At 46.0% G+C, this 16773-nt stretch overlaps 1 protein-coding gene across 4 annotated transcripts in view; it reads left to right on the plus strand.

Annotated features, from left to right (window-relative positions):
* Window positions 1–16773, plus strand: part of CHD6 (chromodomain helicase DNA binding protein 6) — a 196248-nt gene that overhangs the window by 133480 nt on the left and 45995 nt on the right. For all 4 annotated transcript variants that reach the window (XM_056122088.1, XM_056122086.1, XM_056122089.1 and 1 more), the window contains 6 exons: window positions 7245–7409; window positions 9032–9211; window positions 10210–10320; window positions 12176–12378; window positions 13053–13252; window positions 14116–14275. In XM_056122088.1, coding sequence (XP_055978063.1) covers window positions 7245–7409; window positions 9032–9211; window positions 10210–10320; window positions 12176–12378; window positions 13053–13252; window positions 14116–14275 — 1019 coding nt within the window. The remainder of the gene's footprint in view (window positions 1–7244; window positions 7410–9031; window positions 9212–10209; window positions 10321–12175; window positions 12379–13052; window positions 13253–14115; window positions 14276–16773) is intronic.

Consider the following 16773-nt stretch of genomic DNA (forward strand, 5'->3'; position numbering starts at 1 on the left):
ATATTTGACTTGAATCATTCTCAGTATTTCTAGAATTTTAGAACAAAATTCACTGTTAAAAACTTGACGTGCTGAGGCCCGAACAATAGTGCAGTGGGTAGGGCATTTGCCTTGTACGTGGCTGACCCAGGTTCAATCCCCAGCATCCCATATGGTCCCCCAAGTGCCACCAAGAGTAATTCCTGAGTGCAGAGCCAGCTGAGCATAGCTGGGTGTGATCCAAAAAGGGAAAGAAAAAAAAAGAACCTTCACATGCTGAAATCATTTTAAACTTCGTGACGGAGGACAGATTTCTATGGTCCCTTCATGTCATCACTTTGTCTGACCATGGTCTGATAAGTCCTGGAAACCTCGTTCCCTCCCAGTGTTCTGTGTTTCTGTCAGGAGTCAGCCTCTTAGCTTTGACAGCCCCTCTCTGTCACTCTTCTTTTGGAACTGTGACTATTGAAAGGGTCTTCTAAAATAGACCCTGTTTGTGTTTGCCTGAGTTTTCTTGTGCTTCAGATTCAGGGTTGTGCGTTTTTTGGCAAGAGGAGGTGAGCTGAGATGCCCCATGCATCTGAGTACATCCTAGTGGGGTGCCTGGCTTTCCATTCGAAGGTGTCTCCAATTGAAAACTGTTTTTACCTTTCAAATAGTATTTTCAGAGGAGATGTTTTGAAACAACACCAAATACCGTTTCTCATTGTATTGTTGCGCATTAAGTTTAGCATCCATCGGTAGGTGGGTTTTTGGTTTTTTTTTTTGGTTTGTTTTGTTTTTTTTTTTTGCCTTCTGTAATTATTTCCATGGCATTTGCTTATTTTGGTAGTAGTTTTGGTGGCAGTTTTCTATGTCAGTCCTTCCTCTATTTACTGTTTGAAATCCTATAAGGAATGCACAACTGTCCTGTTTATTTGTTTGTGTCCTGATGGACTCGGTCTTACGGGTGGTTTCCCACGACTCGCGTTTGTTGCTCACAGGTAGTTGTTGGGAGGCCTTTCAAGTTGGCGCTTAATTCCTTTTGCCACCTCCCATCAGTTCTTGAACATTTTCCTCCTTTCTAGAAGCATTGGGTATTTAGATTCGTGTCACAGTTTTCTGCCATGGCCAGGGAGATGACCGTTTCTTCAAGGATTTTCAGTTTCTTTTATTCAAGGATGGAATTTAGAAAACCATTTTGTGTCCCCCCTGCTACCGGAGTACTTTTGCTTCTGAACCCTCTTTGCGGCAAGAGCTAGGAAATAGCTAGGAACACAGACCCAAGCTGTCATCGACCATCTATCTGCATCTGCTTGGGTCTGTCCACCAGTGGTGAGATTTCTGGGCCAGTTCAGCACCACAAAACTCACTTCCACCTTCCCCTGCTTCCTTGTTTGCCGCTTTTATTCTCTAGCCGCAGTCGCCTGGATCTCATTATCATAACAGCGTGTTCGCTTCTTCAATTTGTGAAAAATAAACTTACCAGTACATGATACTGGAGTACAGTGGGTTTTTTTTTTTATTTGTCATAGAATAGAATCAAAGTAGCATTTTGCCAAGTGACTTTTTCTTTCCTTTCCCAGCTTATTGTGGTTAATTTATTGGGGATATGATGGAGAAGATTTCTGTTCCTAAAATGCAAAACGAAATCGTAGAAACTAGTGAGACATCAAGTGCACAGCAGGACTCCAAAGTAGAGATTACTTTAAACATCTGTCTTATATTTAGACTCGAGACCATTTCACTTGACAGCTTAAGTCTCCCCTTTATCCAGAGTATACGCTGGTGCTCGGAGACTGTATGTGGTACTGGGGGTACATAAAAAGGTCGGCTGCATGCAAAGCAAGAGCCTTAGCCTGCTGTGCTCTCTGTCCAGCCCCAAGGATTTGCATTTACGTAGTTCTCAGAATTACCATCCACAGTTCATATCCGAATTTCATTATTTCTTTCAGTAGATTTTGTTTTAGGGGGCCATGCACAGCAGTGCTCAGGGGCCACTTAAACTCTGTGTTTAGAGGGTTGCCACCAGCAGTGCTTGGGGGCTCATGTGGGGCCAGGACTTAAATCCAGGCCTCCTACATGCTCTTTCCATGTCTCAACATGGGCCCCAAGTTTCCATGGGGGCATGATACAAGACTGTGGTCTGACCTATTGGACAGGGGGCCGCAGAAAAAAATTCTGAAAGGGACCTCTGTTGAAATAAGATTGAGAAACAGTGCTGTAGAGATAGTTTCCCCAATATAAGATTCAACCCAGCATCACCCATTAGAGCTAATTATTTGTATCTTTTTAGTTAGATGCTCCGTCTTTATTTTTCTTTGACAGAGTTGATGTTTTTAAAAGAGTATAGACCTGGAGCTGGAGAGACAGTACAGTTGGCAGGGTATTTGCCTTGCATGTGGCTGACCCAGGTTCAATTTTCTGCATCCCATATGGTCCTTGAGTACTGCCTGGAGTAATTCCTGAGTGCAGAGCCAGGAATAACCCCTGAGCTCCGCCAGATGTGGCCCAAAAAAAAAACAGAAAATAAAGAGTAGAGACCCATTGGATTATAGATCGAGCCTCAGTTTACATTTGTATTTCCTCAGAGGTTGGCTGGAGACTTAGAAATACCACCAAAATGTTATGTCTCTCTCGCTGTACTACACCAGGAGAAGCATGATCATTTGATAGATAGTGTATACTTTGATGTCTTATTGGTATGTGCCAAAGTTCTCCAACATAAAGTTAATGTTTCCCTTTAAAATAAGTAGCTTTGGAAAGGTCACTCCATGGACTGAGTGCAGGATTTGCATGTGGGAGGCCTGAATTTGATTCCTGATACCGCATGGCTCACCAAGCACTGCCAGGTGCTGTCCCCAAACCTAGAGCAGGGATTGACCCCAAAATGCAGATGGATAAGGCTTTCCACCAAAGTTATGGGCTGGAGTGATAGCACAGCGGGTAGTGCATTTGCCTTGCATACAGCCAACATGGCCGACCCAAATTCGATTCCTCCGCCCCTCTCGGAGAGCCCCGCAAGCTACCCAGTATATCTCCCCCGCATGGCAAAGCCTGGCAAGCTACCCGTGAGGTATTCAATATGTCAAACACAGTAACAACAAAGTCTCACGATGGAAACATTGCTGGGGCCGCACAAGAAAATCAATGAACAACGGGAAGACAGTGATACAGTGATACCAAAATCATAATGACAATAATACCCTGTCCCACAGTATCTCACTAGTTGATTTCCATTGATTATTTTTGCCTGAATTAGTAATCTCTGATTGTTGCAAAGTAGTGATTTCTCGTTGTTTTTGTTTTCGGGGCCACTCCTGGCAGTGCTCCAAGGATCATATGGGGTGCCAGGGATTGAACCTGGGCTGGCGGCATGTAAGGCAAGCACCTACCCACCGTACTCTCTCTCTAGCCCCGCAAAGTAGTGTTTTTCTTACTTTCACTTTATTGTTAGGTTTTCCAAATAAAAATGTTTTTTCCTCTTTTTTTCCAGTTTGTCAGTAGAGATTTATGAGCTTTTTTTATATTTGGTGGATTACATTCTATTACTATAGGTTAATATTCCTGTATTCCTGAACTTAGCTGATGGAAGCCTCTTTCAAGTTAAAGGGTTGTTTTGGAGTTTTTCATCATCCTTTAGAATGTACTAGAATATACTTCCCTATATTCTAGCATGGTTTCAGTATGTGTACTTTGGACTGGAGAGATAATACAGCAAATAGAGCTCTTGCCTTATAAGCAGCCAGAGTTCGATTCCCAGCACTACACATGGTCCCTCTAACAGTGCCAAAAGAAAGCCCTGAGCATCACCAGGTATGGCCCCCAAACTGAAACAAAACAGTGTATACTTTGTCTACCCCAGCTCTGAAATTAAACCATTTGTCTAACTGTCCTTAGTTCTTTGTTATAGATAATGGTATTTAGAAGCCAGGCTCTGAAAGTTAAATTCTTTGTTTTGGAGTGCTGTTGCTTTTTTAGCTCTTCCAGTAGACATTGACCAGAAATCATATATACAATATAACATGCTTTTATATGTTTGTGTATGTATATATGCACATATGTGCAACATTGAGATTAAAAAAAAAAAAACATGAGCATATCCTGTATCTGTTTTACGGACATTTGTATACATGGGCACAGATCTAACCAATAATGATATCCTCCAATCCATTCTAACATCATAGACTTCTGCTAGTTTTCTGTCTTTTCATATTTGCAGATTCCTTCTTCATGGTGAAAAGTTCTCGTTCCTGTTTCTTTTCCTTTGCCCAATCCTATATTAGCAGAAAGTAGTTGCATAATTACTAATACTACACTGCAAAAAAGACACCTATTCTATACGTTTATAGCTCTATAATTTGACTGTGCATACTCAGTGGGATTTAACTCTGAGGGGGGCGAAACACAAAAACCCTTCATTGTTTTTAGTAATTATGTTTGGAGGAGATCATAATGATTTGGTTTTTCTGAAGCAGTTGCATATATTGTGGGATAAATCAAATGAGTAATGAGATTGGCTTTGTTGAGAACTGAGCTTTTCAACATGGTTAAAAACAGATACAGATGTAGGATTGATGAAGCAAAAGTACCATAGTCAAGTTTGAATTCAACATATTGGTGTATTTTGACATATGTATATACATAATTGTATACACTAAACATACTCAAGCACTTCTATTTTTGCCTCCCGAGTAGACTGAGAAACAGTGGACATGCTAGTAATACTGAGTACCCCAAGAGTATTGAGAATATATTTTCTACTGTTTACCACTATAAGAAACTTGGAGTTCTTGAAAAAATAATAGTTGAATCTAGGAATGGGTAGGGAATGTATATAGTAGGAGCAGGAAACATGTTATCAGGGGCCAAAGCAGTAGTACAACAGGTAGGGTGTTTGCTTTGCACGTGAGTAACCTGGGTTCGATCCCCAGCATCCATATGGACTCCTGATTCCCGCCAGGAGTAATCCCTGAGAGCCAGGAGTGGGCCCTGAGCATCTCAAAGTACGCCCAAAACCTACAAAACTAACATGTTATACCAGAAAGCCAGGGGTGGTAGCTGATAGACCATCCTGCCATAAACACAGACCTGCTTGTGTATCTTTCTGTGTCTCTAGAGTTGCGAGCACATGAAACCTACACACACTGCAATGTTTTTACAGTTGCCTCTAGATCTATTCTATCACCAGCGCTTATTTTACCTTCCTCTTTCTGGTTTTAACTTGTTCATGTTAAGAGAACCTAGACTCCTGGGGCCAAAGAGATGGTTCAAGGTGGTGAGGTCTTACATGTAGCCAGCCCTTGTTGGTTGCATCTCTGATATCACATATGTTGCCCAGAGCCAGGAGTAAGCCTGGAGCCCTCCGGGTATGGCCCAGAAACAAAAACAAAAAGTCATGATCCTCTCTTGGAGAGGTTCCCAGAAGGCATAGTTGAGCAACCAGGCCATTTAAAATGTAGCACATATGTTTAATCCATTTAGCATATATTTAAGTACATAGCTTCATTGTGTTCCTTAAAAACTATTAATAATGGTCGCTTTTGGAGAATGTTATTTTGGAAACTAGCTGGTGTCTCCTGTATGTACTGTATATGTATCAGAGTAACAAAAAAATGAATAGGGGATTATAATTTTAAATGAAATAATGGATCTAGACAGTGATTTTCCATGCAGGCAGACATCATGCAAAATCTTAATTGGACCAAAGTTTAAGGTATAATTCCCATTTTAGAGTCAGTACAAGACAGAGAGGGAATAAATTCAGTGACAAGCCAGAACGCAGGCAATAAAATGCAGATGTAAGAAACTACAGGACAGAGAATCTGATCTCCTCCTGAAATAAATTGCAGTTAACGAAAGGAACACTTAAAGACTGGGAGAATCTATTAAGAGATACTTGAAACTTAACCAACCCCACTGCAATTTATGGGGCTTATTTGTATCCTGATCCAGGCAAATTTGTTTGCTTTTGCTTTTGGTTTGGGTCCCACCTGGCAGTGTACAGGGCTTTGCACTTAGGGATCACTTTTTGTTTTCCCCAACTTTTTGGGTGGGTCACACTTGGGGATGGATATTCAGGGGTCACTTCTAGCTCTGCACTCAGGAATGACTCCTGGCAGTGCTCAGGGGACCATATGGGATGCCGTGGATCAAACTTGCTGTACTGTTGCTCCAGCCCTTCAGGGATCAGTCTTGGTTGTGCTTGGGGACCATATATATTTTGTTCCAGGGACCTAACCAGAGTAAGCCACTTAGAAGACAAGCCCCAAAGCTGCTGTGCTATCTCTCTGGCCCCATAATTAGGGCAAATTTAAATATACATATTTGAGATAAGCAGGAAAATTAGAACACTGATTAGAAAGATGGTACTAAAGATTTTTTTTTTAATGGGGGCTAGGACTTGGCCACATTTAGTACTTGGGGTTGACTCCTGCTTCTGTACTTGGTAGTGAGCCCAGTATTGCTTGAGAGATTGTATGTGATACTGAGGATTCAGAACAAGCTTGGCTGCATGCAGGGTTAGTGCCTTACATCCTGTATTCTTAAGAATTAGTTTTTGGGGAACTGGAGAGAGAGTACAGGTAAGACACTTATCTTGCATGGAGCCAACCTGAGTTCTGATCCCTGATACTGCTTTGGACCCCTGAGCTCTTCTGGGAGTAGTTCCTGAGCACAGGGCCAGGAATAAGTCCTGAGCACAGCTGTGCTCGAGAAACAAAATCCTGTGCTCCAGAAACAAGTTTTTCGAAGTGTAGCAATAATTTTTTTTTCCTTATTTATTTTGGTGATGCCAGGGATCACAATTAGTAATGTTTTCCTAAAATTATCTTTCGAAGTATCTAAGAATGAGTTATAAAGGTCTTTCGATCTGCTTCTAACAGTCTCAGGATGAATGTGGAGTATGATTTTGTCCTTACGAGGTCATTACACTGCTGCCTATGTGAAAATTTCTAAAGCGAAGTGAAAGAAGTAGAAAGTGGTACTGCGTTCCCCGAGGGGTTTCCCCAGGAGCTCGAATCCAGAGAGCAGGCACCACTACTCAATCCACAGGCTGGGGAGGACAGGAAACCCAGTGCTGCTTGTCCCTGGATCAGTAAACAGTCTGGGAAGAAGCAAGCACCTTGAAGGGGACACCAACCCTGGGGAAACAACTGTCAACATCAGACCTGTGGCTGGTGACCCTGGAAGCTGGCCACTCACTCTCCATGGAACTTAATTCTTTTCCTATTCCTGGGGCTGCTGCCTTGATATTTGGTGATGGTGCATCTGATCTTCCTTCCCAGGCTCAGGCCCGATGTCACCGGATAGGCCAGAGCAAAGCCGTGAAGGTATATCGCCTCATTACCCGGAACTCCTATGAGCGAGAGATGTTCGACAAAGCCAGCCTAAAACTAGGCCTGGACAAGGCTGTTCTTCAGGACATCAACCGCAAGGGCAGTACCAACGGAGTGAGTATGGGGCATTTGTCACGCCACCCCTCCTCCCTGGATCTCTCTTCCTATATAGCTGCTTTCACGGTCACTTTCACTAAACTGAATCAGCCCACATGTCTCTGTGGGGGTGTCCCAACAGTCACGGGGAGTCCAGAGGAGCCATTAATGTGATAGAGTTACACAGCATGCAATAAACAGAGTCTTAACTACATCCATTAAAGATCGGTAGATCTAGACCAGATACAGTGCTTGCCTTGCAAGCAGCCAACCATGATTAATGTTAACCACACCACACAGTCCCCGGGCACCGCAAGGAATGACCCCTCAGCACTGGTGTGTGTGACCCAGCCCTCCCCCAACCAAAGAAGTCAGTAGATCATATGCTCTTAACTCTAAATAGTGATTTTTCACCGTGTCCTACCTCCTATTCCAGTCTTTGAAGGTATGATGTCACCTGTTTTATCTGTACCTTCCAAGGCCTCTAACAGCATTTGGCATTTTAAAGATGTTTGGCACATCATGGTGAACAAATACATGAATAAATCATCAACTTGATACTTGAGTCAATAAAACCAAGAAAATTTTTTTCCCTGTAGGGGGTTAAAAATGGGTGGAGCGATAGCACAGTGGTAGGGGGGTAGGGTGTTTGCATGTGGCTGACCCAGGTTCGATTCCTTTGTCCCTCTCAGAGAGCCCGGCAAGCTACCATGAGTATCCCGCCCACACAGCAGAGCCTGGCAAGCTCTCTGTAGCATATTTGGTATGCCAAAAACAGTAACAGCAAGTCTCACAATGGAGACGTTTCTGGTGCCCGCTTGAGCAAATCGATGAACAATGGGAGGATAGTGCTACAGGGGGTTAAAATATCACAACTAAAATTCTTAGGTTATTTTAAAGCATGAGCAAACAAAGCAGACTTATCTCCTGAATCTCTGGGCTCAGAGCATCAAAGGTTGGGAATTAAAGCTTAAGTGAGTTGTCTTTTATCCAGATGTTCCATATTCTTTAAGCCATGCGTGTGTTGCTAAGTATAATCCTTCAAGTTACCAGTGCTGGGAGTCATGGAATTCCCTTATGTGATTTCAATAAAGAGAACCAGATTCTTAATTAGAACCAGGAAAGGGTGTTTTGAACTTCCATTTCCTGTTTTCAACAAGCAATTGAGAAGATCACACTTGGCATGGAATCCTTTCTTTAGTTAAGAGATGACATCATTTCCAATACTAATGCATTTATTTAATAATGAATAAGTCATTATTCTTTAGCTCATTTGGACATCTGGAGGTTTTTAAAGATATAGCTTCAAACCAAAACATAAACATTAAAGATATCCTCTACAGTGGTGCATAATTTTAATAGCTCATGACATTTGGTAATAACCACTGTCCCCAAAAATGTTGCAGCCGTTGACTCATTTGTTGGGTTTTATTCCAGAGCTCCCTATGGCAGATTTCTGCCTCACTTCCCCTTGGTTCTCCCTGAGTATCTTGTCCCTGGATTTTCATTTTCTAAAGCTTTTTGATCATGCTATTCTTCCGACCTGTACAGTTACGTGCTGAATTGTAAAAGCCAAGTTTGAGGCTGTTTCTCTCCTGTGCATTTTCCACTTTGTGAGTAGCCTTTGGTGACCTGTCCAGGTGCAGCAGCTTTCAAAAATGGAGGTGGAGGACTTGCTCCGGAAGGGAGCTTATGGTGCCCTAATGGATGAAGAAGATGAAGGCTCCAAATTCTGTGAAGAGGACATAGACCAGATTCTGCAGCGGAGAACGCATACCATCACCATCCAGTCGGAAGGGAAGGGGTCCACGTTCGCCAAGGTACCGGACCTTCTCCCCGAGTCCTGGTCGGGGTGGGCACAGTCTTCCGCATCTCTAGACACAGGCCGTAGGGATGGTCTCCTGTGCCTCTGTTAGGCGTGACCGTTTGGAGGTTTCGGTCTCTCAGGATGATGAGGCTGATAGTGAGCCACACAGTAGAAAGAATTTTCCCCAAACCTCTGATCTTTGGTTATTGATCTTCAGAGGCCAGCTGGACATCACTTGACAATTTTCACATTTGCCCTTCAAGGTAACTGCCCTGAATTAGTCGTCTTAGTTCCCTTACGCAGTATTGCACAGTCAGTGTCAGAGCCCTGAGATTCCAATGGTACCCTTCTTCTCTCCAGCCCAAGGAGTAGAGTACTCTCTGCGTTCCATGGACAAACGGCCTTGACGCGAGATTCTGGGCTTGTCACTGAAATGCCTTTCCTCTGCTTTTCCTGCCACTGGATTTTACTTCAGCTAATCAGATCCCACCACCCCCGCCAACAACCCCGAGAATATTACTCTCGGTTTCTTAGGTGATAGACCCTGTGAACCGGGAGATCTGCTGGATCAGTCTTGCCGCTTTGACGGGGCACTCAGAGGCGTTCCTCTTCCCTGTGAACTAACAACGCCTTTCCCAGAGCAGACGTTTGGTGAACTGAAATTAGAAAAATAAGTCTAGTGAAGTTTTAAGAATAAACCTGTTTCACAAGAAACATCAAGTAACACATTGTCACTGTCTGCTGGCTTCCAAGTTTAAGTTTCATATAAATATCCTGTGAGCTAAAATTACAATTTCTTTACCAATTCTTAGAGGGTTCTTTTTTTTTTTTAAGTAAAAACAGAAAAAGCACTTTGAGATCTTTTGCATTCATTTTGGAAGCTCTCAGAGGATTTGGTGTAGAATGCAGATGGATAATATACTTGATTTCTTGGCGTATGTGAAATAACAGGTGTCTTACTAGTTTCTGTTCTGTTCAAGCTCAGTTTTCTGGCTCTTGTCTTCTTCACAGGCTAGCTTTGTGGCTTCAGGAAATAGAACTGATATTTCCTTAGATGACCCGAATTTTTGGCAGAAATGGGCCAAAATAGCTGAACTGGACACTGAAGCAAAAAATGAAAAGGTACAATGTTACATATGTTTTACTGCATTGAACATTTCACTGGTACTTTACAGGATCACAAAGTCCCACACGTCTCAAGCCATTATTTATTCCTGAGCCTCAGTTTTTAAATGAGATTGTTATATGTAACGATTTAGAAACATGATTTATTCAGAACTTAAAGATGTTACCTGTTATAATTTTAAAGTGCAAATTGGGGGTGCTGGAGAGGTAGTACAGTGGGCAGAGCACTTGCCTTGCACACACTGACCCAGGTTTGATCTCCAGCACTCCACACAGTCCCCCCAAGGAATGATCCCTGAGCATAGTAGCCAGGTGTGGCTCAAAAACCAAAAAACAATTTAAAACTTAGAAAATAAAAGTGCTCATTGAACATACTGGTCTACAGGGTACTCAGGAAATTGAATAAAGGTAGAGGGGAGATGGGTTGCACACCAGAGAGATAGTCCTAGGATGCGGTACTTGTCCTGTGTGTGGCACTGCAAACACCCCTGGCTCTATGCCTTTGGGCAGTGCTTGACTTCACAGATGCATGAAGAAAGGCGGTGGTGGGCCCCACTTTGCCAAGTTGGAGACTTGTATCCCTGAGTGATGCGTTTAGTGTCAGCTTCTCGGCACTGCTCTCTGGCCGTTTACCCCACTCTGTCCATGCCTGTCCGATGAACATCGAGCTCTCCTGCACCCATGAACCTTGGGGATAGTCCCTTCTCCTCCTGTCTCACTGAATCAGTAACCAGCCCTGACTGATCTTCTGTGGGGTCCCCCATTGATAACTTAATTCTCCCATAGGACCAGGAAATATCAGGGAGTTATTCTCTAGCCCCTGTGGTAGCCTTTCATAAGTGTTCTGTAGTCACGATAGAGAAGGCACCCTCTGTGGGACGGTGTGGGGAAGGGGGAAGAAAACGCCTTTTTTTTTTTAATGTACTATTAATTTACTATTTATTCAGCCATTGATTAAGCTGATTGAATTGGGCGTGAACTCCACGTTACTTTTTTTTTTTTAATGAATCACTGTGAGATACAGTTACAAAGCTTTCATGTTCGAGATTTAGCCATACAGTGATCAAACACCCTTTCCTCCACCAGTGTCCCCAGTATATGCCCGTCCCCACTCCCCACCCCCCCACCCCCCAACTTCCCAGTCCTCACCCTGCCTCCATGGCAGGCAGTTGGAGGAAAATGCTCTTGCCCTGTAGAAAACGTGGGAAGCAGTTGGAGCATCACAGTAGGAAGCGGAGCAATGGAAATGTATCTGGGCTGCAGAGGACAGTGGTCAGGCACAGCCAGTCCTTGGGCAGAGGCATTGGGGCGGGAGCGGGTATCCGACATGACATGATAGAATCTAACTAGGAAAGCAACGATGGTGGTGGGAAAGCGGATGCAGTGAGGTTCCTGAGCGAGGGATTATGTCTGTGGTGAAAGATCAAAGGTTCCTAGTAGATGCTGGTGGACAGCAGGAAAGGAAGTCAGCAGGGATACTGTGGTGGTCATCAGAAAGCTGCTGAGCAGATGGGGTTGTGCAGCTCGTCCGTCTCCAGAGCACAGGCTACCCCTGCATGTGGGCAGAGCAGCTGGGGCCCCCACTCCACTCTTCCCAGAGCAGACTGGCACTCCGGGCCCCGACAGTCCCTGTCTGCCCGTACCCCTGTTGAAGGGGCTGGAGAAACACCCTATGATGGTGGGCAGTGCTGAAGGCAGGGAACCCTGCCAGCCCAGTGAGCGCCAGGGCCGCCCCTCACTCTCCCCATGGAACCCGGCAGGTGTACTGGGGGCAGAGATGGGCACCCCAAAGATGCCAACGGGACCTTCGGAGCGAGGGGCTTTTCTTCCCAACCGTCTCTTCTCTTTCCAGGAAAGCTTAGTGATCGACCGGCCTCGCGTGAGGAAGCAGACCAAGCACTACAACTCCTTCGAGGAGGACGAGCTCATGGAGTTTTCCGAGTTAGACAGTGACTCTGATGAGAGGCCCACAAGATCCCGGCGTCTCAATGACAAAACCAGGCGCTACCTCCGAGCCGAGTGCTTCCGGGTGGAGAAGAACCTGCTCATCTTCGGGTACATGTCGATTGGCTTTGCCTTCTTCCGTTCTTGTTCCTTTCGTTTTCGGGCCCGAGGTTTGTCCTCGTGTGCCTTGCAGTCGGCTCTGGATCTTGGGGGCTGGTGGAGATCAGATTGTTAGCGCCAGAGTCCCATGACCCCCCCCTTACCCCCACCCCCTCAACCGTGGTCACAGTCTGCTCTGCTGCCATATTGAGGACCTGCCATGATTTTCTCATCTGCTTGTCACAACAAATCTCTGTTACTAATTTGCTGCTTGGTACTGATTTCCTGCTTTGTCCCCCAAGGATGTATAAGGAGTCAATGCAACAGATGTTATAGTTAAGGCATGATTTGTGCAAGTCTCTGGCTCTTTGAGAAATAGAAGGCTTCGCAGCCATTGCTTTGGAATACTGCAGCTGGGCCGTTTTGATTCCAAATTTATTCCCCACTTCGAATATTTTCATTCCTTCCCTCTTAATATTCTAGTGGCTCTGTGAAGCTCCACGTCTAATATCCAGGCCACCATCGCGGCATCTGGCATGCCCTAGGCTGCTGTCCTCAAAGGCCTTTCGTAACTAATAGGCCAGTAGGCCCAGCGGAGAATAAGGCCCCCGGGCTTGCCCTGCAGTATCCAGGGTGTCCACCCTGACCTCTCTCCCACAAACACCCTTCTTCCTCTCCACTTCCAGCTGGGGCCGGTGGAAGGACATCCTGACTCACGGGCGGTTCAAGTGGCATCTGAACGAGAAGGACATGGAGATGATTTGCCGTGCCCTGCTGGTGTACTGTGTCAAGCATTACAAAGGGGATGAGAAGATCAAGAGCTTCATTTGGGAACTCATCACACCTACCAAAGACGGGCAGGCCCAGACCCTTCAGAACCACTCAGGTGAGCACCCACCCGGCCCTGCCTGAGCACTGCCCTCCCTGCACGCTTCTGTCCCTCTTCCCAGATTGGTCCCCATGGCTGCTTGGGGGAATTTCCCTCTCTCTGACGTATTCCAGAATATTGGCAATGACACACAATGACGATGCTCTCAGTTCACCCTCAGGATCATTCATTGTTACGTGCTTTACAGAGCCGGGAGACAGGGAGGAACATGTGTGTTGGGGCCATACTCAGTGGTGTTCAGGGCTTACGCCTAGAAGTGCTCAGGGGATCATAATGCAGTTCCAGGGACTGAACTAGGGCCAGCTGTTGCAAGCACCTTACCCCACACCCCCCACACCTCCCATTCCCCTCGTACCTTTGCTCCTGCCCTTCCCTGTGATGTTTTAAGTCAGCTGGGCCCTTTTAAGGTTTCCCCTCTGCCAGTCTTGTCCACTCACCAGCACGTCACAGAGGTTCTTCTGAACTGGGGGCTCGCCCTTTGTGCTGTGGTGTCTGTGTCTTTTGCCTTGGGCTGTCTTTCAGCCACCTCTTATTCATCCTGGCCTTCTCATGCTGTGCTTCCCCTTCCCTTTGCTTGGCTGTAGCTGACCCAAAGGCTTCCGGTCATCCTTCCTGCTTTACCCCAACAAGGTTGTGAGCCCCGGAAACTACTCTTTCTTGATCTGGTCAGAGTACCCCAGAAATTCTTACTGTCTGACCGTACGGCCCTGGGGTTGACTAGAGAGCAGCAGACACATTTCACAGACATAGTCACAGCATGGACTGAGGGGAAAGGCCCAAACCACCATATACAGCCCAGCTCCCTCATTGCAAGCCCAGCCCAGCTCCTCTGTTGGCTCTACACTGCCTTTCGGTTTCAGGATTGTCTGCTCCAGTCCCCAGAGGGAGGAAGGGGAAGAAGACGAAGAACCAGCTGCTGCTCCCAGAGCTCAAGAATGCCGACTGGCTGGCCACCTGCAACCCTGAGGTGGTCTTGCACGATGATGGCTACAAGAAGCACCTCAAACAGCACTGCAACAAGTGAGTGTCCCCCTTGCCCTCCCGGTCTGCGCAGGTGGTGGGTAGGGAAATGGGCACCACCAGTGCGCCAGCATCTCATGCAGGAGCCAGAAAGGCGGGATTTGTGGTCCAGGCCAGGTCAGAAGCCTTTCGAACTCCTCATGAGAAGACCCGACCCCTCCCCAACCTGTCCGCTCCACCAGCACAGCACAGCCCGGGAATCCAGCCAGGAGCCTGGTGATCTCACGGGGCCCTCCCTCTGCTCTCAGCCCCTGCCCCAGTGTTCTGTGGCATTGGAGGTGTTTGCTAGGCTTGCATTTTAGGTGGCATTCTTTATGTCGTCAGTCTAATGGAGAGGGACAGGGAGGCACAATAGGAATTGAAACTTTTTCTTGTAAAGATCCTATTCCGAGAGTTCAGGCCACTCAGGCACAGGATGGTGATGGGTTTTCACATGTGTCACTATACAGGTTTCTCTGTCACAATGCAAAGTGCCCTTGAAAACCATCTCCTTCGGCTTCCAAGGCCAAGCAGGAATTCCCCCTGCAGAGGCCGGAACCATAATACAGCAGGGAGGGTGCTTGTCTTGCATGTGGCCGACCCAGGCTTGATCCCCAGCTTCCCATATGGTTCCCAAGTCCTGCCAGGGGTGATGATCCCAGAGTGCAGAGCCAGGAATAATTTCTGAGCACCACTAGCTGCATACCAAAACCTAGGGGGGAAACATTTAAAATAAAAAGGATCTCCCCCACCCCCAGTTTTCCTGGCAGGCAGGGGAAAATTCTGTCTTATTCTTCTGGTTATAAAGTTATGACCTTGGGTCTGGAGCGGTAGTACAGTGGGTAGTAGCATTTGCCTTGCACGCGACCAACCCAGGTTTAATCCCTGGCATCCCATAATGTCCCCCAAGCACTGCCATTAGTAATTCCTGAGTGCAGAGCCAAAAATAACCCCTGAGCATTTCTGGGTGTGACCCAAAATGCAAAATAATAATAATAATAAAGTTATTACCTTATAAATGAAGGTGTTTTTGCTAGATTTTTATCCAGTATCCCCAGAATACAAACCTAATCAACAGTTCTGTAGCTCTTGGGTTGTGTTGGGGTTTTTCCTCCTTTTCACAGATGAAATCTAATCCTTTCCTCTGATGTTTATCAAATCTTTAAAGAGAGGTCTCATTCCCAGTATTGAAAAAAAAAATAATGCTGCATACCAACGTGCCTTGGAGAAAGTAAATACCAAGCCGAGGGCACCTCCTCTTGCTAGGAGGGTCTGGGCCAGACCTGGGAGTAGGGCTCATGGGACTGGATCGGGGTCCCTGTGGGGGTCAGGGAGGGCAATGGCTGGTAAGGGTCTTGCTGATGGGTGATGTTGTCTAGCAGACTGACCGGGACTCTCTTGTATGAAGAACAACCGTATTTCATGAACAAGTGAGACGTGTAATAAAAGACACATTCTCCTTGTTACAAAAAAGCTGACAGTGCTTTGCAAAGTTAAGTGAACCTAGGACCAAATGGCCAGCTGAGAAGCTGTTTCCTAGTTAATATAAGCAGTATCAGCATTGATCTTGAGGGCTAAACTAGAATACTCACAATGAGATGGAAGAGAAGGGGTTAAACTTGGAAGACATAACTCAGGAAGAATCCATAGGGTGCGGTGAGGAATGCAAAAAGCCTCCAACTCCATGATCCTATAAGCCTTAGAGGCGGGGAGAAGCTGGAGAGGTTTTCAGAGAACGGCCCAGTGACACCTTCAGAGCTAATCCACAGATGATGAGCAGAACCAAGTATTGACCTTTGAGGAGCCCAGCCTTAAGAATAACCATCTTTCCTGGGTGTGTGCTCAGCCCTGGGAATTAAAGAACAATGCTAGGCTGGAGTGATAGTACAGTGGGTTGGGCATTTGCCTTACCTTAATGCAGCCAACCAGGGTTCGATCCCTGGCATCCCATATGGTCCCCTGTGCACCGCCAGGAGTAATTCCTGAGTGCCGAGCCAGGAATAGCCCCTGAGCATCACTGGGTGTGACACAAAAAGCCAAAGAAAAAGAATAATGCAATGAAAGCGCCTCCCCAGGTTCTGAGACTGGATGTCGCTTTTTCATTTGAGTCTAACAAAGATCACAGCCCTCTTCAGTTCAGCCAGAACCAGCCAGAACCAGAGCAGGAGGGGCCTTGTAGTTCCCCTAGTCTTTGAGCGTGAGTCTGTGGGCGGGATCCTGGCAGGGTGTCTTTCAGCCTCCACATAATAGCAGTTTCCCCGTTCCTCAGCAAGGCTCATTCAGTTGTCCTGATTCTAATTCATTGTCCTTCTGTTTATTGAATCCAAAATCTCCCTCTCTGAAATTCTCACCCTTGGATCTTGGGTCCTGGCTCTGCCCCACGGCACAACAAAGAGTAATAACGCGAAGGGACTGGCAGCTTCTGGAAGTGTGGACTCTGCCGTCCCCGGATCCTATCAGGGCTAAGATGGACTTTGGGACAGAGCCCCCTGGACAGAGTCCCCTGGCTGCACGATTCA

This window comes from Sorex fumeus, unplaced genomic scaffold (genome assembly GCF_029834395.1).
Source record: "Sorex fumeus unplaced genomic scaffold, SorFum_2.1 ptg000044l, whole genome shotgun sequence".
NCBI lineage: Eukaryota > Metazoa > Chordata > Mammalia > Eulipotyphla > Soricidae > Sorex > Sorex fumeus.